General features: G+C 59.0%; 3 protein-coding genes across 23 annotated transcripts in view; 2 read left to right on the forward strand and 1 right to left on the reverse strand.

Annotated features, from left to right (window-relative positions):
- The window catches only part of TMEM94 (transmembrane protein 94), a 33,830-nt gene extending 32,493 nt beyond the window's left edge, over window positions 1–1,337 (forward strand). For all 17 annotated transcript variants that reach the window (XM_043585269.1, XM_043585267.1, XM_043585265.1 and 14 more), the window contains one exon: window positions 118–1,337. In XM_043585269.1, the coding sequence (XP_043441204.1) occupies window positions 118–190 (73 nt within the window). In that variant the 3' untranslated portion in view covers window positions 191–1,337. The remainder of the gene's footprint in view (window positions 1–117) is intronic.
- Window positions 1,147–14,793, reverse strand: CASKIN2 (CASK interacting protein 2). 4 transcript variants are annotated; one of them, XM_043585281.1, is made up of 20 exons: window positions 14,605–14,793; window positions 12,916–13,458; window positions 8,733–8,784; window positions 8,104–8,201; window positions 7,560–7,705; window positions 7,365–7,460; window positions 7,148–7,278; window positions 6,855–6,963; window positions 6,453–6,561; window positions 6,114–6,208; window positions 5,665–5,926; window positions 5,424–5,545; window positions 5,272–5,332; window positions 5,103–5,194; window positions 4,791–4,901; window positions 4,611–4,712; window positions 4,360–4,498; window positions 2,720–4,195; window positions 2,408–2,630; window positions 1,147–1,982 (listed from the first exon to the last, which is right to left on the reverse strand). In XM_043585281.1, the coding sequence occupies exons 2-20, from the start codon at window positions 13,007–13,009 to the stop codon at window positions 1,892–1,894; spliced, it is 3,609 nt and encodes a 1,202-aa protein (XP_043441216.1). In that variant the 5' UTR covers window positions 13,010–13,458; window positions 14,605–14,793; the 3' UTR covers window positions 1,147–1,891. The 4 variants fall into 4 exon arrangements, with proteins under 4 accessions (XP_043441216.1, XP_043441217.1, XP_043441218.1 ...); XM_043585282.1 differs by having other exon boundaries at window positions 12,916–13,029; window positions 14,605–14,735; XM_043585283.1 differs by lacking the exons at window positions 12,916–13,458; window positions 14,605–14,793 and adding an exon at window positions 8,889–9,015.
- A 1,005-nt stretch (window positions 14,794–15,798) lies between these two features.
- TSEN54 (tRNA splicing endonuclease subunit 54) lies at window positions 15,799–23,096 on the forward strand. Of its 2 annotated transcripts, none has more exons than XM_043585291.1 (11): window positions 15,799–15,895; window positions 16,021–16,185; window positions 16,293–16,356; window positions 16,440–16,523; window positions 16,848–16,946; window positions 17,957–18,009; window positions 19,515–19,616; window positions 19,754–20,484; window positions 21,554–21,614; window positions 21,967–22,083; window positions 22,599–23,096. In XM_043585291.1, the coding sequence occupies exons 1-11, from the start codon at window positions 15,846–15,848 to the stop codon at window positions 22,747–22,749; spliced, it is 1,677 nt and encodes a 558-aa protein (XP_043441226.1). In that variant the 5' UTR covers window positions 15,799–15,845; the 3' UTR covers window positions 22,750–23,096. The 2 variants fall into 2 exon arrangements, with proteins under 2 accessions (XP_043441226.1, XP_043441227.1); XM_043585292.1 differs by having other exon boundaries at window positions 15,805–15,895; window positions 19,841–20,484.
- The last annotated feature ends 90 nt before the right edge of the window (window positions 23,097–23,186 follow it).

Consider the following 23,186-nt stretch of genomic DNA (forward strand, 5'->3'; position numbering starts at 1 on the left):
CCTGTCACCTCCTGGGCACTTGCCCGCTGCCTGGACTTCCATCCTTCTCTGGGGTCCTACCCTGTTCCCGGTCTGGGGTTCTGCTCTAACCTGTGCTTTAATCTCCTGCCCCACCAGGGTCCGGGTTCGCTACCAGAAGCGACAGAAACTGCAGTTTGAAACGAAGCTGGGCATGAACTCCCCCTTCTGAGCCATTGGCCACAGTGCCCATAAGTTGCCCTGGTCCTGGGGCTAAAGCCAGACCAGTTTCTGAGTCTGGGGAGTTGGTATCGCGAAGGTTTCAGGGTTTCCTCTTGCGCCCCATGGCACTGGAGGCCCAGCTCTGTGTCAGACCCAGCTGTCATCCTGCCCCCTCCCCGGGGCTTAACCGTGGAGGAGCTGGTGAGCCATGGCCTCGGCATCAGGCCAGTCTGGTCTTGAATGTATGACCTAGTGCACTTAGTAGAGGGGCCCTTAGCCCCCTCCACCTGTGGGCTGCCCCCCTCTTTAGGGGCTCTTAACCCAGGGCCCTCTGCTCTGGGGTCTCCGGGCAGAGCCGTGAACTGTGGGGCCAGGACCTCAGGGGTAGCAGCCGTGGGAGGTCCAGACAGGCCACTGTCGAAGGCAGCGGTGGTGGTGTATCCTCCCTGCACCCCAGCCTGCTTCCTGGGGCAGGAGCCTGGATGTGGTTGAGTGTTTCCCCTCCCTCCTTCTACGGGGGAGCCTCACGCTCAGACCTGAAGATGAAGAGCCCGCCCCCCCGCCCCCGACCCCACCTGGCCCTGGCCCCTCTTCCTGTGCTGCCTTCAAGCTGGCCTCGAGCGTCAGTCTTGGGGATGTGGCCCAGGGCTCCTTTTAGCCCCCTGCCGTAGTTCTCGTGTGAGAATGTTTTTACTGGTGTATATTTTTTACTGGAAATGAGCCTTTTAGGAATGAATGTAGACTGGTTTGTATTAAAACTTGTAAATTGCCTAAGAAAAATCTGTGGCTGGTCCATGAGGCAGCCACTAAGGGGCCCACCCAAGACTTTGGCTGGTGAGGGAGCCCCGAAAGCGAGGGGAGGGCCCGAGCCTTCCTCCTTCCACACTGGCAAGAGCCCTCAGGTCTGGCTCAGGTGAGAACCCTGGGCTTGGAGGTCCACGGCACAGATCCAAACACACAGCCCGATCACGTGGAATGACACTTTCATTGGTGTTAGTTGGGAGAAGAGGTTAATGGTTACAGAGCCGGGGCCTGGGCCAACCAGATCAGGCTTCCGGCCCCGAGGTGGGCAGTGGGCACTCTTGCTGTGGTTCGAAGCCCCTTCCCTTGTGTCCTCTCAGGTGGTTATAGATAGAATAAATTCCATTTAAAATATATGCATTTCTCTCTGCTTAAAAAATAACATTTACAGTTGAAAAAGTTTGGACTTTGGGCATCTGTTAATCCCACTGCCCCCATGCCCGCCAGCTTTGCCTCACTGAGGGCAGGCAGCAGCGGGAGGAGGGGCTGGCCTGGGCACCGCCACCGCCGCTGACAGCAAGCCCCTGGCTGCCTATTTCCATGTCCTGTGTATACCTGTGGGAACTGGGTCAGACACACAGCTTTCTCCAGCCTTTTAGAGTGCCAGGACAGCACGGCACAGCAGGCGTCAGTAGGTCCTCGGCACAGACACTTGAGACATTGGAGGTGGTAGGAGGGCGGAGGAAGCTCTTACCAGGGTCCCTGTCCACGGGGGCAGGGCTGTCTGGTCAGATTACATAGCGGGAGAGAGCCCTGCTGACATGTGAGGTTCTGACACGTCCCCTCAGCCTGCCATGAAGACGGCCCCCTAGAGCTGCAGTGCTGAAGGTCGCTGGCTTGGAGCAGCAGGGGGGACCCTGCTGGGGGCAAAGGCAACGGACGCTGCACCATTGACGGCTGCCAGAAAGTCTCAATCAAGCATGGCATCCAGCTGGTCAGCCAGGGCATCAAACATGGTGCTGATGTCATCCAGAATGTGCTTGGTGGAGGTGCCGGGAGGGCTGCAGCGGGGGAAGGACTGGGTCAGATCAGAATGCACCCTGCTGGCCCTGGGCGGGCAAGGGGCTGTTCCTGAACACCTGGCTGGTGCCAAGCACTTTGTGTGCCCCTTGCTTCTCCCAGCCTGCTGAGGCAGCAGGCGCTAGTGTCCATTTAGTGAGAGCTCTGGGGCCCAGGAGGAAGTGCTGTGCTCGAGCTCACGTGCCTCTAAGCGATGGCCCCCAGGATTCCCCCCAGGTCACCTCTGGGGAACTTAAGAACCAGGGCTCCTCCTGTTTTAATAGGGGTCGCCCGGGCCTAAGGATCTGTCTGGGACCACCCCCCCTCCCACATTCCCAGGACCCCGGGGAAGAGGATTCAGGGGGAGCTGTTCCTTCCCTGCAGCCTTCTCTCCCTTCCTGCCCACCGGGCACCCAGCACCCCTCACCCTTCTCGTTCCTCTGTGCCAATGCTCTTCTCTGCGGCCCTTAATGCAGCTGCCAGGGATGAGCTGGTCTGTTCCAGTCTCTGCTGGGCCCGGCCAGAGCCCACGGCTCCAGTGCTCTCTGGCCTTGGAGGGGGCACGGGGCGGGGGCCAAGCCGAGGAGCCAGCTTAGGACCAGAAAATGCCAGCTGGGTGCAGGCCACAGACACAGGCTTGGGGGCTGTTCCTGCAGAGACAAAAAGGTTGGCCGTGACTCGGCTGGGCTTGACACAACCCTTGCAAACACTGCCCCCTCCCGCAGACCCTGCCTCGTACCTGCACCTGGCACCTTGATGAGGGCAGCGGGGGAAGCTGGGGGCTCGGTCTCCCCATGCCGCCAACTGCCCGCCGAGTTCTCCAGAGCAGGCCCAGAGCAGGGGGGAGCAGGGGGCTGGGCTGGGGAGCCGGAAGAAAGAGGGGCTGGAGCTCCCTGAGTCGGAAGGCTGCTAGGGTCAGGCCGGGGAGGGCTGGGAGAAGCTGAGGAGGGGGCCTCGCCGGGGGTCTGGGAGGGCAGGGGGGCAGCGGGGCTGGGCGTGGCACTGGCCACTCCGAAGGCCAGAAGTGCCGTCTGCAGCGGCTCTCTCTCCCGGCATTTGGGCCTCCGCTTAACAGTGTCTGATTCTGTGAGGTTGAAATCGAGGCCAGCGGGCACAGGCGTCTCCCGGGGTGGGGGGCCAGCTGGCTTCGGCCGCTGTTTGATAGTCAGGTTCCCCTCCTCGGCAAACGGGAGCCCTTCTCCTGAGCTGCCCCGAGATGGGGGCGTCCCCTCAGGTCCTGGCTCCTCCTCCTCTGTGTCCGACACGGGGCCAGCTGGGGCAAGTGGGCCGGGGGGCTCTGATGGGCCAGTTGGTTCACTTAGTGTTCGCCTTCGGGGCACAGAGGCCCCCTCCTTGGGCCCCGGGCTTCCGTCTAGTGGAGGCGGCTCCGTGGTGGGGCCAGAGACAGAGCTGAGGCGTTTAGGGGGTGGGGGTGGGGGGCCTTTGCGTCGGGCACGAAGGGCAAAGGACTGGCTGCGGGGGGCCCCTCGAGCTGGAGTCGGGCTAGGGCTGGTCCGAGCTAGGGCACTGCGTCCCGGTCGCCGAGTGAGGGTGGCGTAGCTCCCCAAGGCACTGCCCACTGGCCCTTCAGCCTCTCCCTCTGCTTCCCCCTCGGTGGGACCGGGGCGGCTTAGGCTATGGGACCGGCGCTTGGGCCGAGGTGGGTCTGGAGGAGTGGCGGGGGGACCAGCCAAGTAGGAGAAGGCGCGAGGTGCACCAGGAGGTGGCCCCGGGGCTGGGCTGGAGGGTGAGCCCTGGGGATACATAAAAACATAAGGCGGGGGGCCTTGACCAGGAAGTGGGGAACAAAGCTTAGGGGGCCGCTCTGTGCCCTCTGGAAGGTTCCTCTCCTGTGGGGTGCTCGGGTCTCCACCACTGGGCTGGGGGGCCGGCTGTTCCTGGGAGTGACCGGACCCTCGTGAGCGTGCTCCAATGCTCTCCTGGCTGGGAGAGCGGGCAGGGGGCAGGGGGAGGGGCTCGGGGCCACCCCCAGCCATGGCTGCCTGTAGCTCTGGGCTCAGCTCACTGCCCTGAAAGGTGAGGAGGCGTGGGCCAGCTGCAGCCGGACCGTCCCCATTCTCCAGCCCCTCAATGGCCATCAGCTCCGGGCCTCTGGCTAGACGGCGGCCACCTTCAGCTGGGGCCTCCCCCTGCAGTAGGCCCCGCCGGAGCTCGGCCAGCCGTTTCACTCCCAGCATAAGCTTCTTCTGATGACCTGAGAGGGGACGGGTAGAGGCAACAGGGTTAGTGGGGGCTGCAAAGGGTCACCTTGTTCCCCTTGGGATCCCATTCCCCCTTCTGGGCCTGACCCCTGAAATGTTTTAGACACCCTGGGAGGCACGTGGGGGCCCGGCCACAAGGCCCCAGGGCAGTCCTCACCGAGCTTGTTGACCCCGATCTCTTGCAGCTCCTCCCAGGTGAGGTCGGCCACCAGCCCCATGGAGTCGTAGCCACTGCTCACCAGCTGCTTGTGGTACTGCGGCAGCCCCAGCGCGCACAGCCACTCCAGCAGGTCCGCCTGGAAAAGGACCCCAGTGGAGCCGGGTCCCCAGCCAGCCTCAGCCCCCAAGCCAGGAAGGGCCCACACAGCCATGGCTGAAGATGGGTGCTGGCACCAGCCACCTGCTTACCGGGATGTAGTTGGGCAGCCACTCGGCGATGCTGAGCTGAGCAATCTCCGAGGCGATCTTCTTCCTGTGCCCAGGCTTGGTGACCCCGATGGCCGTCAGGTCCTGCCACACAGACTCGTGCCGTTAGGCCCCCTCCGGTACCCACTGGGCCCTCTGCTGCCTTCCTGCTGTGGCACCTACCTCAGGCGTCATACGGCTGATGGTTGGCACGTCGTAGCCAGCCTGCAGGAAGTGGGCGGTGTAGCCTTCCAGCTGGAACTCACTCAGCCAGTTATGAATGGCCTGCGCATCCTGTGGCGTGCGGGCAGAGAGTGAAGTTAACAGAGCGGGGTCTATGGAGGAAGAGCCGAGGCTGGGGCCCAGCCATCAACCCCAGCCTCCCCTCGGGGCCCGGCCAGAGCAGGGGCTTGAGTCCATACTGAGGCCCATCCCACGCCGGGCCCACAGCCCACTTCTCAGTGCGGGGGGGTGGTGGTGGGGGGGGTGTCACACCTTCCCCTCCAGCAGCTGCTCCGGCCTCATGTCCTGGGTGAAAAGCTGTTCCCCAGAGTGGTAGTTGACCAGAGGGCGGTGGCTCAGGTTGTCTTCAAGAGGGAAAGAAATGGAATCAGGGGTGGCAGGATGGAGGAGTGCCCGCCCGGGTACCGTTTACCCTTCCTACCTGCCAGGGACGGGGGGTGCAGTCCTGGCAACACCTGGTCCTCTCCGGGGGAAGGCAGTGGCTAGAGACAGGACAGGAGCTACTCAGCACGTCGGGGAGCTGACAGCAGGGCGGAGGGCTCTGTCCTAGCCCCAATGCCCCCTCGCTCCTACCTGAGCATTCTCAATAAGAAGGCCGGTGCCATGGCCGTTGGTGCCCTCGGAACTCTGCCCGCTGCCGGCACTGCGGATGCTGCCCACGCTGCCCTCGCTGCCCACGCTATTCCTGTCACCTGCTGCAGGGGCACAGGCAAAGGGGTTAGAGCCCCAGTTGGCCTCACCAACAGCTGACTGGCAGCTTGCCAAGACCAGACACCCACCCCAGTGCCCAGCATTGCCCTCTGGGAGGATGTACCTGGGCTATCTGGGCTGAGGCCCACCCGAGGGAGCTGGCCATAGGTCAGAGAGTGCAGGGGGTCATCGGCAGGGGGCTGCTGTGTCCGAGAGAAGCCTGGGCGGAGGGGGGTGGGCACCGATGGGAGGCGGGGCGCGAGGATGCCCACTCGCTTGCTGACCACCTCCACGATGCCTGGGGGGAAGTAGCCCACACGGTCCGTGCCCCTCTGGCTCTCATGGATGTGGCCCTTCCAGCGGCCGTCGGGATGTTGCTCAAGCACCTGAGGCAGATGGGGCATGGGGGGGTGATGGCATCGATCACTTCCTGCACCAAGCAAAGGCAGGCAGCCAGCCCTATAGCCATGGTCCAGCTCTTCCTTTCCCCGCAAGGAGCTGATGCCCAAGTGCACCCACAGTTCTGCCCTTCCTGCCAGCATCCGGCCCAATCCACCTGTACCGGGGCCTCACCGTGATGACATCCCCTGCCCGGACATTGAGAGCAGTGGGATCGTGGAGGTTCCAGAAGTCCTTGAGTGCTCGGACCTTCAGGATCCCCGAGGCCTCTGAGAGAAGATACAGGGCTGGCATCATCTGAGGGTCCTTAGGGTGTCTTCCCACCCTTCCTGTCCCTTTCACGACCCTCCCCCAGGTTCCCGTTACAGCAGTCCCCTGACCAGCCCTAGGTTTGGGGGTATGGCATCTTGCTCCTGGGACATTGCTCCTGCTCCACTTCCTCGTACCCACTGGAGTGGCTCTGGCCACCCCCTCCCCCAACCCTGGGCTGGGTCTCCCCTCACACACACTCACCGCGCAGCAGCTGCTTGATTTCTCGGCTGGCCTGGGAGGTGGTGAACTGATTCACAATGTCCAGTGCCGTCTGGTTATACGTGTTCCGAATGTTCACATCCACCCCGCCCTGGGTGCACAGTGTGAGCACACACTAAGAGCTTCACTTACCACTTCCCCCAGTCCTCGTGACTACCCAGGAGGCGAACGGTACCCACTACTTTCGAATTTTACAGACGAAGAAATGGAAGCTCAGAGATAGGATCAAGGACGAACTCAAGGTCATTCAGCTAGTGACAGGCAGAAGTGGAGCTTGAACCAGGTCTGTCTGCTTTCCAGTCACAAGGCCACTGCTTACCCAAACACCACCTTGTGGGTGGAGACCCCCTCCCACGTGCAGGCTGCCTGGGTGCCCACACTTACCTCCAGGAGCAGCCGGACTACCTCGGTCTTGCCATACAGCGCAGCCTCGTGGAGTGCAGTGCCTGTCTTGGTCTGCCGGTTGATCTCGATCCCAGCTCTCAGGAGCTGCCTGTGGCATGGGGGGGGGGGGGGGGGGGGAGTCACGGGGGTGGTGGGGGCAGGGGAGGAAGCAGACTGCCCCCGGCTGGGAGAGTGTTCCAGAGCGAGAGTGAAGAGGGCGGCAGGGCACCGAGGGGACATCACCCATTCCACAGGAAAGGGATGAGGAAGTGGGGGTGGGGGGCGGTGGGTACCTGATGACCTCTCTGTGGCCGTTCTTGGCAGCCAAGTGCAGGGGCGTGGTGTAGTTGGGGTCACACGGGTCCTTGGCCTCACCCTCCAGCAGCGCCACACACAAGTGACTGTTCAGTAGTAGCTGGGCCACCTGCAGCAACCAGCACCCAGGTTGGGCTTCCTCCTGAGACCCCACAGATGCCCACGCCCTGGCACCCTAAGGGCTACAGGCCTCACCTTAAGTCGCCCAAACTCGCAAGCCAGATCCAGGGGCGTCTTCTTTGCCTTGTTGACCAGGCAAGGGTTGGACTGATGCTGGAGGAGCATTTCTGACTGGGGTGTGGGGAGCGGAGTGAGGCGTCTGGCCTGGCCAGCGCCCCCCACCCCCACGCCCCGGCCCCAGCGCCCCTGCAGGCAAACAGGCTCTCATACCACTTCATAGTGTCCGTACTGGGCAGCCAGATGCAGCGGGATCTGCCCATCCAGCGAGGCGGCGTTCACGGCCGCGGAGGCCCGCAGCAGCAGCCTCACGGGCTCCAGCCGGCCTTGCCAGGCTGCGTAGTGCAGTGGGCGCATGCCTGCAAGGAGGGAAGGCGGATCGGAGGAGGTCCTGGGATGTGGTGGGGTCAGGGGAGGGAACTGAGCAGACTGTAGAGCCACCCTAGCTGCAGGGGGAGACGGACCCAAGGGCGGGGATGCTGGTCTGGTCAGGGAAACGTCTGGTCGCCTGGGGCTGAAGTCAGAATCCCACCTTGCCCACCATGGGTGATTCCTCACGACAGGAAGGTAACCTCAGCCTCCTCATCTGGAGAATGGGGTGTTAGTACCACCTACTACCCCAGAAGGCTGTGAAGATTAAAGAGGTAAAGCATCTGCAGGCCAGAGAAGCTGTGCCAACACGTATTAGCATTGCTAGAGTGTAGCAGGAGCAAACTCTGAGCACAGGGTCTGGCTAGGGGACACACCGGGGTCTCACCATTGCTGTCTTTGATGTCAACGGTGGCCTGAGCCTCCAGTAGCAAGGCTATGAGCTCCAGGCTGCCCCCCAAGGCGGCATGATGGAGGGCAGAGAATCTGGTGTGGTGGGTGGGACACAGGGCAGGGGTGTTAGCGAGCGGTGCCCCACCCCCCAAATCCTGGTCTTCCACACCAGACTCATCCTGGAGGCTGGCAGGGATGAGTTACTTGCCCACTGTGCCCCCGCTCCCCCACCCTGCCAGCCCTGCCGTGGGAGCGCAGAGCAGCGGGCTACAGCATGAAAGGGCTCAGTGTCTGGGCTGAGAGGCCTGTTTGTCTGGCCTCCCCCCCCAGCCAGCCCAGGGGAGGGGGCCGTGGGAGCAGGAGCCCGAGGGCTCCTACCCTCTGGGGAGAAAAAGGGGGCCTAGCAGGAATCTGACCCAGGAGGCCCCTCAGAGAGGCACCAGGGCTCCCTCCCCTCACTCAAGGATAGCTCCACAGGCAGGAGGGTGGGCAGGAACCAAAGCTCTCAGCAAACACCACCCAAGGGCCAAGTTTGAGAGGGGAAGGGATTCTAGGGCCCAGGGCTTTCCCTTTACCCCTCCCCCACCCCCACAGCTCTCGAGGGGGACAGGGGCTCACACTCACCCATCAGCATCCTGGTAGTTGACGTTGAGTCTCTTCGTGGAGCCGAGGAGCTCTGGGGGATCAGAGCAGAAGGCATCAGGACACGTTAGAATGATCCGCCCTTACCTGCATCCTAACCAGCGCTCCCACCCCACCCTGCTCCCTAATCCAGCTGACCTCTTGGTGTGCAAGAAAGCACCTGCCCCATGGCCCTTCTGTGATCCTGTCCCTGTGGTTCCCCACCCGGCCGGCCAGCCCATCAGCTTGAGGGCACCCGGTGCAGGGAGCTGCTGCAGCAGTGGCCTGGCTTCCCTGGGCCCCCAGCCCAGCTTGTTTATAGAGCCAAAGGGGGCGGGAAAGGGGGGGACTGGCATGCCGTGCCCTCAATGGACAGGCCCACGAATGCATGGTTAGCATTCCTGCCTGAAAGGGCCAAGGAGTGTCTCATTGTCCCACTGGGCCGAGGGGGCTGCGAGAGAAAGGAGAGGGGCACTAGAGGCTGGAGGGCTGCAGGGCAGACGCCGGGACTGGGCCCAAGCCCGGGGACATCCCTGAGTGGAACGTGGTGAAGAAGGTGGCATCAGACAGAACCTGCGCTGTGCCCAGCTCTGCCATGTACCGGCTGTGAGATCCTGAGCAAGTCACTTAACCTGTCGGGCTTAGTGTCCTCATCTGTAAAATGGGCCAATCACAGAACCGGCTCACCAGGGTTGTGAGGATAATGCCTGGCCCTCGTCAGCACGCCAAAGATGGGAGCCGCTGCCCTTTAGGACTCCTTACACGTTAGCCATCAGGGCCCACATGCCGTCCTCTGGTACAGTCCCCCCACTGGCTCCTGTCAGGGAGATAACTGCTGATTCTGCACCCACAGGCTCCCCAGCAGAGATGTCCACGCCCCGGGCACAGGGCTCTCTACGGGGTGGTGGCCAGAGGAGCCAGGGGCACGGGCAGGCCGCTGGTTCATCCCTGTCAGGAATGGTGACAGGATTCAGGCAGGTGTGCTCCAGGCAGGGGCCAGGACACAGGAGGGGGCGGTCCTTGAGGGGGAAGGGGAATGTCTGTCACAGGCGGGCCCCTGCCTCCTGCTGGAACCCACCCTTGCTGGGAAGGAGGAGGCCTGGCTCAACCCAGGCTGGGCAGGGTGCCAAGCATGCTGGTCCAGGCCTGCCCTCCAGGCCCTGGTGGGCCCCTGAATACCCCAGCAAGACAGGGCTTCATTCCAACAGGGAGGGATCGACGCGATAGTGAGGAGCATGGGATGGGGAGAGAGGGGACCCGCTACGTTTAGGGCTGAGCCGAATTAAGCTATGTACTACGCAGAAAAGGTAAATACAGAGCTGGGCAGTGACAGAAGGGGAGAAGGGGTGGGGCTGCTGGAAAGAAACATAGGCCTCCCAGCCTTCCTCGAGGCCCCTTGGAAAGCCCTTCTCACACAGAACCATTCAGGGCAATGGAAAGGAAAGGGGCTTTAGAAGCAGGAAGTGTGTGGTCCAAAGTCTCCCCCTTACTGGCTGCACGACCTTGGCCAGCCAGGGTACCTCTCCGAGCTTTGGTGAAGACAACGAGGTCAGCGGGGAGGACACACAAAAAGTCCCTCCACCTGCTGCCAGCCTGGACGGTCCGGAATGGGGCAGCTCAGTGGTGAGATACAGCCCCTCCGGGGAGTGGCAGGACAATGTGACAGGAGGGACAGGAACAGGGGCAGGGGCAGGCTGGGTGGCTCTGTTCTTTCCAGAACAATGGCCGGAAAGGCGGTGGGGGAGAGGCTCAGAGTGACTGGGCTTGGGACCTTGGCTGGAGGGCGGAGGGTCCTGGTTCCTGGCAGTGGCTCCAGGCACTTCCCCTGCATCACAATCTTCTTCCCCGGCCTGGCTCTGGGGGTAGAAGGGTCACTCCTGATTTAGGCTCAGCCAGAGGATGTGAGCTCACTGGGCCACCCTCAGCCCACCCCATTTCCTCTGGCCAGAGAAGGAGACAGCTCAGAAAAGGGAGCAGGGGAGGGAGAGAGGGCAGGGTTGAGGCCAGGGCAGCTGCTCCTCTCTCCTCCCAGCCACCTGCTCCTTTAAGAGGACCTGGGAGGGCAGGGAATGCCAAACCACCAGTGACCAGATATCAAATGGAGGAGGCTGAGGGAGCACCTCTCTTTGGCCAGCCAGAAGGTTCTAGCCATCCACCAGAAGGATAAAGGGGAACCCTGGCACCTCCCTTTCCATCAGTTTCCTCTGCCTCACTGTGATATGGAGTAGGAGTTCCCAGCCTCCCTTCTGAGAACTGTTTTAGAGTCACCTGGAGACCGTTTTGATTTGCAGAGTCACAAGACCTCTAGGATGATTCTAACTCTGAGGAAGAACAGGGAGTTGGCACTTTCAGAAAAATCACTAGGTAATTCTGACGGGCAGCTGAGTGCAGGAGCGAGGAGGGAGGACAGGGACCCTGATCTGCCACACAATGTCTGTGTGACCTTGGGCAAATCACTGAACCTCTCTGAGTGTCAGTTTCCTTATCTGTAAGGTAGATGTAGAAATACCCATCTCACAGGGAATTGAGGGATTAGAACATCTCATAAACTGTGGGGTCTGCAAACATCACCTTGTGATCTCCTTTTTGCACCCGATTTCCTAGCTTCTCAGAGGACTGGAAGGGGAGGCTCAGTGCCAGGGCCTCACAAGGAGGCCCAGGACTCTGTCACTCTGTGCCCATGCCTACATTCTGTACAAGTCTCCTTGGGGGCTGAGAGAAGAGATCTCTTCCCCCATTGGCATTTTCCCTGGGGCGGGGCACCTTCCCAGGGCCTAGGAGTCTGGCTGTGAGGTTCCCGCCACCAGCCTCCAGACCCCACCCACTTGCCCTCCCGAGGGCCTCACTTTGAGGCCCCAGAGCTGTGAGGCCAGCAGCAGCTCAACCAAGGCCCTACTGGGCAGGTCGCCAAAAACAACACAGAGGTGAGGGGAGGAGGGGGAGTGGTTCCCACTCTTGGGCCTCCAGGGCCCTCCCAGGACCTCCTTAGCACCTTCCTTCCATCTGCTCAACCTGCATCTACTTCCCCAGGGCACAGAGACCACTCGCTGCCAGCGCCCCCCACCCCAGCCACTATTCCCATCTCCCCATACCTTGGGTCTCCTGCCCTAGCGTGCAAGTGGGTGCACATACACGTGTACAACTCCCAGGCCCTTCAAATCCATCCTTCTGGCACCCCAAACTCCCAGGTGTGGGTGAGGATAATTATATGTCTTCACATAGTCTGGGGGGCCCCTTCCTGTGCTTGGGGCTATAGCCCCAGCACTCTGAAGGAACCTTCCCACACCCAGCCCCAGTTTGGTGGCAGGGGCTACCTCCTGCCCCTGCTGGTCTGGGAACTCAGAACGAGTCCAGTGTCCTCCTGGGACTGCCCAGAGAGCTTGCCCTGAAGTCCAGAGGTCCACTCTCCTTGGAGGAGTGGGGTGGGGAGGGGTCTCACCACAGAGGTACCCAAGAGATGGGGCTCAGGTGTGGCCACCCATGCATCGAGCCCCTGTAACCCCGTCAAGACTAGAGACCCAGGCTTTGGAGAAACCTCTAGAGAGTTAGCTTTGGCCACACACACACCCCAGGGGATACAGACAGATAAGTCCAGGGGAAAGGGGCTTTAGCAAGAGCTGAGATAGTGGTGAACTTTGTTTTAAAGCAGTAGAGATCTCTTTTTAAAAGCTATCTTACAGGCATCCCCACTATGCTGACATAAATGCAGAGATGCTGTTGCTGAATTGGGGGATGGGGCTGAAGCTCTAGCTATTCAGCCTTTCCCAACCCACTGCCAGAAATCTCGTGGCTCCTCTTCAGAAAAACCACCTGCTAAAGGCAACTCCATGAGGGCAGGAATTTTGGTCTGTTTCATCCACTGCTGCGGCCCAGTGTGCCTAGAACAGAGCCTGGCACACTGTAGGCACTCAAAAAACCCTTGAATGAATGTATTTCAACCCTTTTACTTTACAGGTGAGAACACTGAGGCCCAGAGAAGTTAAGTGATTTGCCTAAGGTTACACAGCAAGGGGTGACTCAACTTCCTCTCTGGCTCTCTCACAGAGGCATTCCTTATACAGAATAAGACGGTCCTCCTACTCAAGTCCCCAGATCACAGTGATCCCCAAGCCTCTCTCTGTGGCCTGAGCACACAGGGGAGGGTCTCAGCTAGACAGTCACCGCCCCCCCCCCCCCAAGCACTCACTTGTTTTTGCAGCCTTGACTTTAGCCACCAGTTTCTGCACACCAGTCACATCTCCATTCTTGACAGCGAGGATCAGGTCCTGTTCACGACCCATTCTGGTCCCTGGGCTGAGATCTGGGATCAGGAGTCCGGGGCAGAGGCAGGAAAACTTTAGGTCTAAGCCACGGTCTCAGGGTACCATGCTTTGGCCCTTTGGAGGGCCAGGTGTCCTGGGGGAGTGTGTCTGGTGTCCCAGGCAGTGGGCTTCTTGTTAGGCACTGATGGGTACTCCCTCAAGGTGTTTCGTGAGCTGCCACCACAAGCAGGAAAACCGATCTCTGAGGGGGTGGAGGCTGCGTGGAAATCTGGACAGATATCTGCTTGCAGCGTCTGACGGCCCAGGGATGGGCTGGGGCTGGGCACGCCGATCTTCCCAGTGTGGCTCAGGAGCACCGGCGCCCACCCAGAGAGCAGCCAGCATTCCCTCGGGCCTCGGGCAGCAGCAGTGGACAAATCTCAAGGGTCTGGAAAAGGTGCAGTGCCTCTGCTGAAGGCGGGCCAGGCCTGCAACGGTCCCAGAAGTGGGGCTCAGAAGAAGAGGAAGACAGGGCTTCCAGGGAGCCCCCAAGCCTCCCTAGCTGCCCTTTTGAGTCAAGGAAGGGCCAAGCCACTCAAAGCGGGGACACAGCTGCCAGGCATGAGAGCAGTATTTGGGGGAAGGAGGTGACTTTCTGGGAGGGGGAGGCTGAGTCACTGAGGCCCCAGGGCACCTGGCAGCACCTCAACCTGGGGGCAGGAGGGGCCCTGGCAGCACGACACACTCGGGCAGGCTGGGCCAGCAGCCTGTTCTCCACAGCCTGGGGCTCTGACACCCACAGACAACTGGTGGGCCAGGAGGTGGAGCCTGGAAGGGTCAGGCACAGGCAGGCGTGCAGGGGTCACTCCCTGTGGAAGGTGCCTGCCCCCAGACTCCTCCCAACCGAAGCTTTACAATAATAGCTGGATGCCCTAGCCCCAGGCTCTTTATGAATTCAAAGGGTGGGGTGGAGAGCTTATAGCTCCCCATTTCTGGCCGGGGTCGGCCTGCTGGACAGGGAGGCTTTACAGCACCTGTTGCTGACCCATCCTCAACCCTCGCACGGGATGAGGAAGCAGCTGGGCAGAGAACAGACAAGAGCTGGGGTACTGTTTGCAAATGGGGCTGCCTGGCCCCCCAAGCCTGAACCTGAGGCCCGGAGCTCCGAATTCGCTGCAGAAAAGCTTACGTCAGTTTTCGGTGGCCAGGAATTTGTTGCCCAAGTCCTGTGGCATGAGACCCGCGCAGGCCTGGGGCCCTAGCTGGGGTCTTCTTACTCCCAGAACGTCCCAAGCCCAACCCAGATGGCACTCCTGCTCTTGCCCGCAGCCGACATGGGAGGAGGGCGCCCCTGGTAGAGCTTGGGGTCGGGCTGGCTCCCCCGCCCCCCGGAATGCCAGTTCAGCGCCGCGCAACCCCCCAACCCAGCCCAAGCCAGGCCGACCCGGGGAACAAAGCGGCGGGAGCGACCGGGAGAGCCAAGCGCCGAAGGGATTGATGCATGAGGACGGAACACGGGCGCGAGGAGAACGGAAGGAGCAGAGAGACGAAGGCGCCCGCCGATCGCGAAAGAAAAGTTAGTTTGTGCCCGCCCTCAAAGGTGCTGACCACCAGCGCAGGCCCCGCAGTCTCACCTCTCCCAGCTGCCCCGCCGGGGGTCCGGCTGGCCTGGCTCAGTCCTTGGCACTCTGGACCGTGGCTCCCACTGCCCCCCTTAGCCCCTTTCTCCTCCTTCTCCTCCTTTTCCAAGGCCGGCTCGGCGCCTCCCGCAGGAAATCCCGCCCCTCCCCCCTCCCTCCCGCCGGATCGGGAGCAGAGGGACCGTCCCGGCCGCGCAGTCGGACTGTCAGTCAGAGCCTGCGGCCCCGCCCCCATCCGTGCCCCGCCCCGCCCCCAATGGCTTTCGTCCGCCCTGGGCACGCTGGCCCGGTCAGCGCATGCGCCCAGGTGAACGGGCCGGGGAGGGGTGAGAATGCGCGCCGCGGTGTCCCTGTTGCGGAGCCGCTGCCACCTAGGGCCCTAGAGTTCAAACCTAAGGGCGAGATGCCCTGCTTATGACTGGGTGGCAGAGAAGACGTTATGTGAAGGGGTCTAGAAACCGAGATGCGGGGACCCCACTTGGGAGGCCCCCTTCCTTTTCGCCCTTCGCCCCTACTGGGACTCCCACGGTGACCTCCGCCCACGGCCAGAGTCGCCGACTCAAAGTCGCTGGTTAGAGCAATGGTGCCACCTAGCGGACCATGTCGGAGAGGCCCACGGTAGCTGTTGCAGGGACCCCAGCCTCCAGGAGGTGCTAATGACGGGCCGGAGTGGCGCTTCAGCACCATCGTGGGCCGGACAGCTCCTCCCGCCCCCGGCCCTGGAAGCCCGGCTTCTGAGCCCCTCGGAAGGGACCCAGTGGTAGACCGAGAAGGAACTCCGAACCTACCCAGACCGCATCTGACAGCCCACGATGGCCAGTCTACGAGGCTGGAATGCGAGAACCCACAACTCTCCCTTCTCTAAATCCTCCTTTCTTCCCTCCTTGTCCAGCCTGAGTGGTGGAGACTAAGCGTCCCAGGGCTAAGGAGGGGAAGATCACTCATTTATCCATACTACACTCTCAGACGCCGGGTTCCTCAATTTTTACTAGAGAGGAGCCCAGGGCAGGGCTGGGGAGGAGAGGAGCTCCTACAAATCCAGAAACCTGCAATCTCTCTGTCCCCGGAATCGAGGCACAAGTTTATTGGCAGCGGTAAGACAGTCAGGAAGGTAGGAAGCCGGTTGGTTGAGCCCGCCCGCAGCGGAGGCAGGATCCGCGGGCGCTAGGGCCCCGCGGAGATCAGGCGGTGGGCGGGCCGAGGGCGGCGCGCGCGCAGCCGCAGACCTCGGCCCGATGGAGCCCGAGCCCGCCGAGGTGGAGGTTCCCGCCGGGCGCGTGCTCAGGTGCGTTCTGGCTCGGGGAGGCGCGGGTCACGCGGAGAGGGCGTGGGGAAGGGGGACGGGAATCCGGGACGGGACCGGGCGGCCCTGACTGTGCGCCGCTCACCCCACGTCCCTTCCTTCCCCAGTGCCCGGGAGCTCCTCGCCGCCCGCTCGCGGTCCCAGAAGCTGCCTCCGCGCTCGCATGGGCCCAAGGACTTCCTCCCCGACGGCTCGGTGGCCCAGGCCGAGAGGCTGCGCCAGTGCCGCGAGGAGCTGTGGCAGCTGCTGGCGGAGGAGCGCGTGGAGCGCCTGTAAGGGGGACGGGCCGGGGCGGGGGCGGGGCCGGGGCAGGCGGGGCGGCCGGACCGCGTAGACTTCGCGGGTGGACTGAGACCGACTCCTCCCTACTCTTCGCTAGGGGCAGTTTGGTGGCTGCCGAGTGGAGACCGGAAGAGGGCTTCGTGGAATTGAAGTCTCCAGCGGTGAGCTGCCGGGCTCAGGGAGAGAGACCTGCCTTCTCTGCCTTTCTGGCTCCTTTGTGACATTTGCTCTGGGTCCTACACAGGGTAAATTCTGGCAGACCATGGGCTTCTCGGAGCAGGGCCGGCAGCGGCTTCATCCCGAAGAGGCCTTATATCTGCTGGAGTGTGTGAGTGGGGCCCCTGGGGGGTGAGGGAGGGTTGGGACCAAGGAACCGAAAGGACATGTTTTTATTGGAGAAAAAGTGTAGATGCAGAGGAGTATTCAAGAAGCTTGTAACCTGAATTCCAGAGCCGGAGACAAGAATACCGTGTAGAGAGCAGGGATTCCAGTCCAAAGCAGTGGTGCTGCCCTCCTTTCCCAGTTGGCCATATTCTTGCTGTGTGATGCTGGGGGCGGGGAGGGGAGAGGGCGCCCATATATCCCAGCCTGGAAGTTGCCCCACTGGGTGTGCCACCACAGCCACAAGGTGAGCTGTTGACCCCACTTCCAGGGCTCCATCCAGCTTTTCCACCAAGAACTGCCACTGTCTATTCAGGAGGCCTACCAGCTACTGCTGACTGAGGACACCATGACTTTCCTGCAATACCAGGTATCTGCTACCCTCTCCCAGGGGAGGAGTCACCCATCCACCAAGTCAGTGAGGATTTGTAAGTACCCATGAGGTTCTAGACAGGACAGGCGAGGGCTCTGCTCTCATGATGCTTGCATCCTAGTGGCAGTGGGTAACAAGTGAGCAAATCAACTGAACGATTTGACTTCACAGAACCAAAGGCTAGGAAGAAGACAGAGCAGGGTAACAACCCAAGGCTAGAGACAAATGTGGACATCACGAGCACACGGATGGTGTTTAAAACCACAGGGCTGTATGGGAGTGTAGCCAGAGTAGAGAGCTGTCTGAGACCTGGAGCACACCGGTGTGAGGAGATGGGGTGTGGGGGCGGGGGGGAGATAGAGAACCAGAAACGGGGACTGAGGAGTGTCTGACAGCCCAGGAGAAAAACCAGGAGGGGTGGTATCATAGAGGCCGAGAGAAGGACCAAGTGGGTGGCTGTGTTGAAGGCTGCTGAGAGATCAAGCAGGATGGGGTCACTCCTGTATACATCTCTCTGATGCGGGCATTAGAACACAAGGATGGACATGGGGTTCTTTACCAAAAACCACTCCTACTGTACCCCTGTCTGTGGAGGTGTAGGGCTGAGTGGCAGGGGTGGGGGGTGGGCTGTTTACCACCTTTGCCACCTTCTTGTTCCCGTTGTAGTCAGGAGCTTCACTCTGGACAGCTCTGGTATCATAACGTTCTAGGGTGTGGTTCTTTTTCTGCTTCATCAGCTATTGTTTTTTGGGGATTCCACACTTAAATCACGAAAGTGCTAAATGTTATTTGTGCCCAGAGTAAGGTAAGCAAGAGACAGGAATTCAGAGACTGAGACCTTCGTTTGGGGAGGGTGTGTATAATGGAGTATGGTCCAACCCATGCCAGGGTTTGGAATCGGGGTGTGCAGGAGGGGCAGGGGAGGGGGGTGGGGAATGGCTCCGGATTGGAGGAACCATTTGGTGTTTTCAAAAGTGGACGTCTGATCTTTACTTTTTCTCTTTGAGGTCTTCAGCCACCTGAAGAGACTGGGCTATGTGGTTCGACGATTCCAACCAAGGTAAATCCCGATCCCATCTCCCTCCCATTTGTTCTAATCCTGGGACCTGGTAGACAAGCCCCAAAGTGGAAAATGGCCTCTCCTTGGCTGGAGACATGGGCTCTGTTGGAAATGCTCTATTGAGAGGCGCGTTGGGACAAATCTGGGTCATTTCAGCTTATCCCGGGCTATCACATTGAGCCCCATCTTCAGCCTGTTCGCTCCACAGGTAACAAGTGAACACTTGCAGCTCACGACAGGTCCCTGGCATGTAGCTGTAGCGCCAGAGCAGTGCCTTAATCGGGGTGCGAGCACACTTGGTGAGGGCGTGCCTGAATGAAAGACCAAGAAAGGAATTAACAGTTGAGTTGGGTCTCACATACCTTTTGCCAAGTTAGATGTTCTTTCTTTCTGGGGCCTCTAAAGATCATCATCTTAGTAGCCCAGCATTGCTAAGAGTCATAGAGATGATCAGCCTTAGAGTGGAAACTGGTACAGCCTTCTCTGGTTCACAGTACGTCGCGAAAGCTCTGGGACAGCCATGTCCTTTCGTTCCTGAAAGTGGGATATATCCTAAGGAAATAGTCACAGATGTGTGCATAAGTTCACCTGTGAGAATGTTCAGTCATTTGACAATACTTGTTGATCGCTTGCTGGGTGCCAGGCCCCGGCTCATTGCTGAAGAAAAGCAAAATCACTGCCCCCACAGAATTTGCATTTAGCGGGGACCTTACATGAAGCATCATCACTTTGCAAAATGGTGAACTTGGAAACATCCTGTGAGTTCAACGGGGAAGGCATGGTCACACAAATTATAGTTTATCCTTTAGAGCGGCGCTGTCTGGTAGAACTTTCTACGGTGATAAAAACAGTCTATGTCTATGCCATCCAATATATGTGGCTTTGCAACTGTGGGACTGAATTTTTGTCTAATTTTCATGGATTTAAATTTAACCTTAATGGCTCCTTGTGCCTAGTGGTGGGTACCATTTGGACAGTGGAGTCTTAGCGCCATAAAAAATCATGGCAGGGAAGAATGCTATAGTGGTAAGGGGCTGTGTCTGTAATATATATTCTTAAGTATAAAAAAGACTAAATAGCAGTATCTGAGTACAGTGTCATTTTTTGTAGAAAAAAACATATGGAGACAGTATGTGTGTTACAGGGCTATCTGTGGTTTTGTTCATTTTTATTTTTCTGTATTTTCCAAGTTTTCTAGTTCTCTTGATTTTTCTCACCAGTGATTAATCATTTATTGCTGGCTCTGCAGGAGCCCGGGTTCCAGTAAGTCTCTGTTCAGAGGTGCCATTGGTGAGACCCAGAGGCCTGGGCAAAGATGCATGGGCAGGCCCCTGTGATTGCCCCCATTCAGCTCGCTTGCAGGTCTGCCCAGGGCCTTTGCCCTGGCGTGTGGCTTTGACCCTGGCCCACCGACTTGTTCCTCTGGGCCAGTCCCTCACAGATTCCACTGGGAACTCCAAAGTGAGGAAGTCGATCTGTTGCCTACCCAATTCTCAACCCCACAGCTCCATCCTGTCCCCTTATGAGAGACAGCTGAACTTGGATGGCAGTGCCCTGTGCTTGGAGGATCGGAATGGCAAGAGGAAGAGGAGGAGCTCCAGCTCTCGGTAATGCTCCCCATGTGGCCACACCCCCCCCCCCCCCCAGGGAGTTCTGGGGAGCGGAGCTGTTGAGGGAATGCTCATTTTAGGAACCCTGGAGAATGCATTGTCTTAAGAGCTGGGTTTGGGCGGCTCCCTTGTAGGACCCTGGAGGCAGTAGGCGTGCGTGGGACGTGTGCACTTCAGCAATCAGGAGCAGATGTGCTGGATTTCCTCCCCACGTCCCTCAGGTCCATTAATAAGAAGGCCAAGGCCCTGGAGAATCCCCTACAGGGGGTGGATGAGACAACTGAGAGCCTGACAACCTCCAGCCCACCTCCCTGCAACCAGAACAGCCGATGCCCAGAGGAGAAACCTCAAGAGTCAAGCCCTGTAAAGGGTCCAACGGGTCCCTCTCTGCTTTTGGGAGCCCTGGAGCCCTGGCCTGGCCTGGCCAACGAGGGGGGTGGGTGCAGCCAGCAGAGTGGCAAAGTAGAGAATGGGGTCAAGGGGGTTCGTAAGCCACGCTGGAACTTTGAGCAGATTTCCTTCCCCAACATGGCTTCAGACAGCCGCCACACCCTCCTGCTGGCCCCAGCCCCAGAGCTGCTCCCAGCGAACGTCGCTGGGCGGGAGACAGATGCTGAATCCTGGTGCCAGAAGCTGAACCAAAGGAAGGAGAAGCTCTCCAGGCGAGAACGGGAGCAACAAGCAGAGGCCCAACGCTTCCGGGAAGATGTAAACGCAGATCCCGAGGTGCAGTGCTGCTCCAGCTGGCAGGAGTACAAGCAGCTGCTGCAGCGGAGGCACCTGCAGAAGAGCCAGAGCCGCCCCGCACACCTGTGGGACCAGCCGGTCCACCCCTTGCTGAGTCCTGGCCAGGCAGACTCCCCAGGTACCCCCTCACCCTGCCATAGCCCCACAGGCCCCTGGCAGCTGAGGCATCCTAACGCTTTGAAAGGGGGTATGGATTGACCACGACTAATTGAGGCTTAAGAAAGATGGGACTGAGAGAGCTGTCAGTGGAGTGGAACCCACAAGGACAGTCTGTTCTGGAAAGCAGCAAAAGGACCCACGTGGGAAGGTTTGGAAATGGCAAGTCTGTGTCCGGGGAGAGGCCAGGAGGAATGAAAACTACAACTAGAGCCTTAAAAATAATAAGATGCACGTGGATGGCTCTGCCACCAGCTAGCTGTGGTCCCCTGTTCTCCCAGCTCTGTTAGAGGAGAACAAGGAGGTGCCATCTTGGCCAAATAAAAGGAAGGCTTACTGTGTATACCCTGCATGTTTAAGGACAGGGAACTAAGCACTGGGTGTTGTATGTAAGTGATGAATGACTAAATTCTACTCCTGAAGCCAATATTACACTATATGTTAATGAACTAGAATTTAAATAAAAATTTGAAGGAAAAAAATAGGGAACTGACAGGGCAACAACTATATTAACAGATTCAGGAGACTGTGATCTTTTATAAGAACATGGGAGATTCCAAGTAACTAGATTAGGTTTGCCAGATGAGTTCAATTTGACTTTCAGATAAACAGCTAACTTTTTTTAGTATAAGTATATTGCAAATATTGCATGAGACATACTTATAATTAAAAAAAAAAAAAATCTAAGTCCGGCAATCGTAAACTAGATGGCAGATTCAGAAATGTCAGAGGAGTCTGTGGATGGTGGACTTCTCTCCCCAACACGTTGTTTTCTTTTTTTTTTTTTAATGGTTATTTCTTTATTTAGAAAGAGAGAGAGAGAAAATGTGTGCAATTAGGGGAGGGGCAGAGAGAGAGGGAGATACAGAATCTGAAGCAGGCTCCGGGCTCTGAGCTGTCAGCACAGAGCCCAATGTGGGGCTCAAGGTCATGAACCGCGATATCATGACCTGAGCTGAAGTCAGACGTTTAACCAACTGAGCCACCCAGGCGCCCCTCCAACATCTTATTTTGACCTTATGTCCTTACAGCCACAGTGCTTCAACATATCTCTGTGCTGCAGACCACACACCTCGCCGATGGAGGTACATGGTGAGTTTCCAGGTAGTGCCCGTCTCCATAGCACGTTGCCTGCCAGCAGGAGTTGGCAGCTGGGATTTGACTCCTAAAGTTGGGCATGAGCTGGGGGATCATTCCAGGGACCCTTAGCCTGGCTGATATTCTAGGGGAGAGGGAGGGATGAGTGGCAAGAGGTAGATTTAGCCCGAGGGTTGAGATAGGCAGCTGAGCCTCCCTCTGCCTAAGTGGCACCTCACAGCAGGACCTCAGTTCCCCCTGGAGGAGGCCTCTTCCTGGAACTGGAGGAGGAAAAGCATGGCATGGAAAGGAAAGGGGGAGGAGTAGGAGATTCCCTGTTTCTTAAGGTTTCTCACTCTGTCTTCAGGTTGCTAGAGAAGTCTGGAGGCTTGGAGATCAGCTTTGACATTTACCAGGCTGATGCTGTGGCCACATTCCGAAAGAATAACCCTGGCAAGCCCTACGCCCGGATGTGCATTAGTGGGTATGAGACCATTGAGCCCTACCCTCAGGTTATTGCCAGTTCTCTTGTAAACCAAGTGGACGTCCTCTCCATGTCCCTGGGCAGTCTGGCAATCTGAAAGAAACCAGAGGTCCAGAGAGCCGTGACTGACCCAGGGCCACACAGCCAGTTAGTACTACAGGAACTGGAGCTTTCCCAAATCCTCAGCCCTTATTCCTGGCGTTTTTGGTAGTCTCTCTCCTGTGCCAATGTAGTGCAGGGCTCACCCAGTAGGAGGGATATGAATCAGAGGGATTCACAGGCTAAGAGTGGTGAGAACCTTACTTTTCCTAGCCCCCTCATCCACCCAAGGCCCTGGGTCGCTCTTGGAGAACTTACCAGAGCTATACAGTTTGCAGACAGGAGACTCCAGCGCCAGACTTCTTGTACCCCCAACTCCTGTCTTACCATCTCCCTTCCCTGGCAGCCTCAGAGGGCTGGGTCTCAAAGCTTATGGCTGCCTATGTCTCTGTCTCAGTCTAACTTTATCCCTACAGATTTGATGAGCCAGTTCCAGATCTCTGTACCCTCAAGCGGTTGTCCTACCAGAGTGGGGACGTTCCTCTGATCTTTGCCCTGGTGGATCATGGAGACATCTTCTTCTACAGCTTCAGGGACTTCACGCTGCCCAGGGATCTGGAACACTGATCACACCGCTCTGGCAGGGCTTGGGACCTGCCCTGGGGAACCTGGACTGTCTACTCTCAGGGACCATCTCAGCTGCCTCCTATACCCAGACTCTGACCTGTAGCTTCAGGAGCTAGTCTGGGCCTTGGCCCTGGGTGTCTGATGCTTGCAGGAGAAAGATGCCATGCCCCCTACCTGGCTTCCATAGCCCCATGCCTGAGATCGCTGCCTTGCAGTGATCCCCTTGGAACTCAGGACTAGATTTCAGAGACCCAGCGGGGTGGGGCAGAAGAGAGGACTCTGTGCCTTTAAATGAGAGGGTGCCTGCTTCGTGCGATAAAGCCAAAGCCATTAAAAAATAGATCCATTTTCTGCTGTGACTGGAGATAGTGAACAAGTCCCCAGCCCCATCCTGGGAGTGCAGAACAACACTCCCTCTCCCTCCATCGTGTGGGTGT

Source organism: Prionailurus bengalensis, chromosome E1 (genome assembly GCF_016509475.1).
Source record: "Prionailurus bengalensis isolate Pbe53 chromosome E1, Fcat_Pben_1.1_paternal_pri, whole genome shotgun sequence".
NCBI lineage: Eukaryota > Metazoa > Chordata > Mammalia > Carnivora > Felidae > Prionailurus > Prionailurus bengalensis.

Excerpts from the sequence above, each read along its gene's own strand:
- TSEN54 (XM_043585291.1), top strand. The coding sequence starts at position 15,846 with ATGGAGCCCGAGCCCGCCGAGGTGGAGGTTCCCGCCGGGCGCGTGCTC. Across the intron at positions 15,896-16,020 it reads CCCGCCGGGCGCGTGCTCAG|TGCCCGGGAGCTCCTCGCCG; the intron begins GTGCGTTCTGGC and ends TTCCTTCCCCAG. Across the intron at positions 16,947-17,956 it reads TGACTTTCCTGCAATACCAG|GTCTTCAGCCACCTGAAGAG; the intron begins GTATCTGCTACC and ends TTTCTCTTTGAG.
- CASKIN2 (XM_043585281.1), bottom strand. The coding sequence starts at position 13,009 with ATGGGTCGTGAACAGGACCTGATCCTCGCTGTCAAGAATGGAGATGTG. Across the intron at positions 8,202-8,732 it reads AACTACCAGGATGCTGATGG|ATTCTCTGCCCTCCATCATG; the intron begins GTGAGTGTGAGC and ends CCACCACACCAG. Across the intron at positions 5,333-5,423 it reads TTCTTATTGAGAATGCTCAG|CCACTGCCTTCCCCCGGAGA; the intron begins GTAGGAGCGAGG and ends TCCTGTCTCTAG.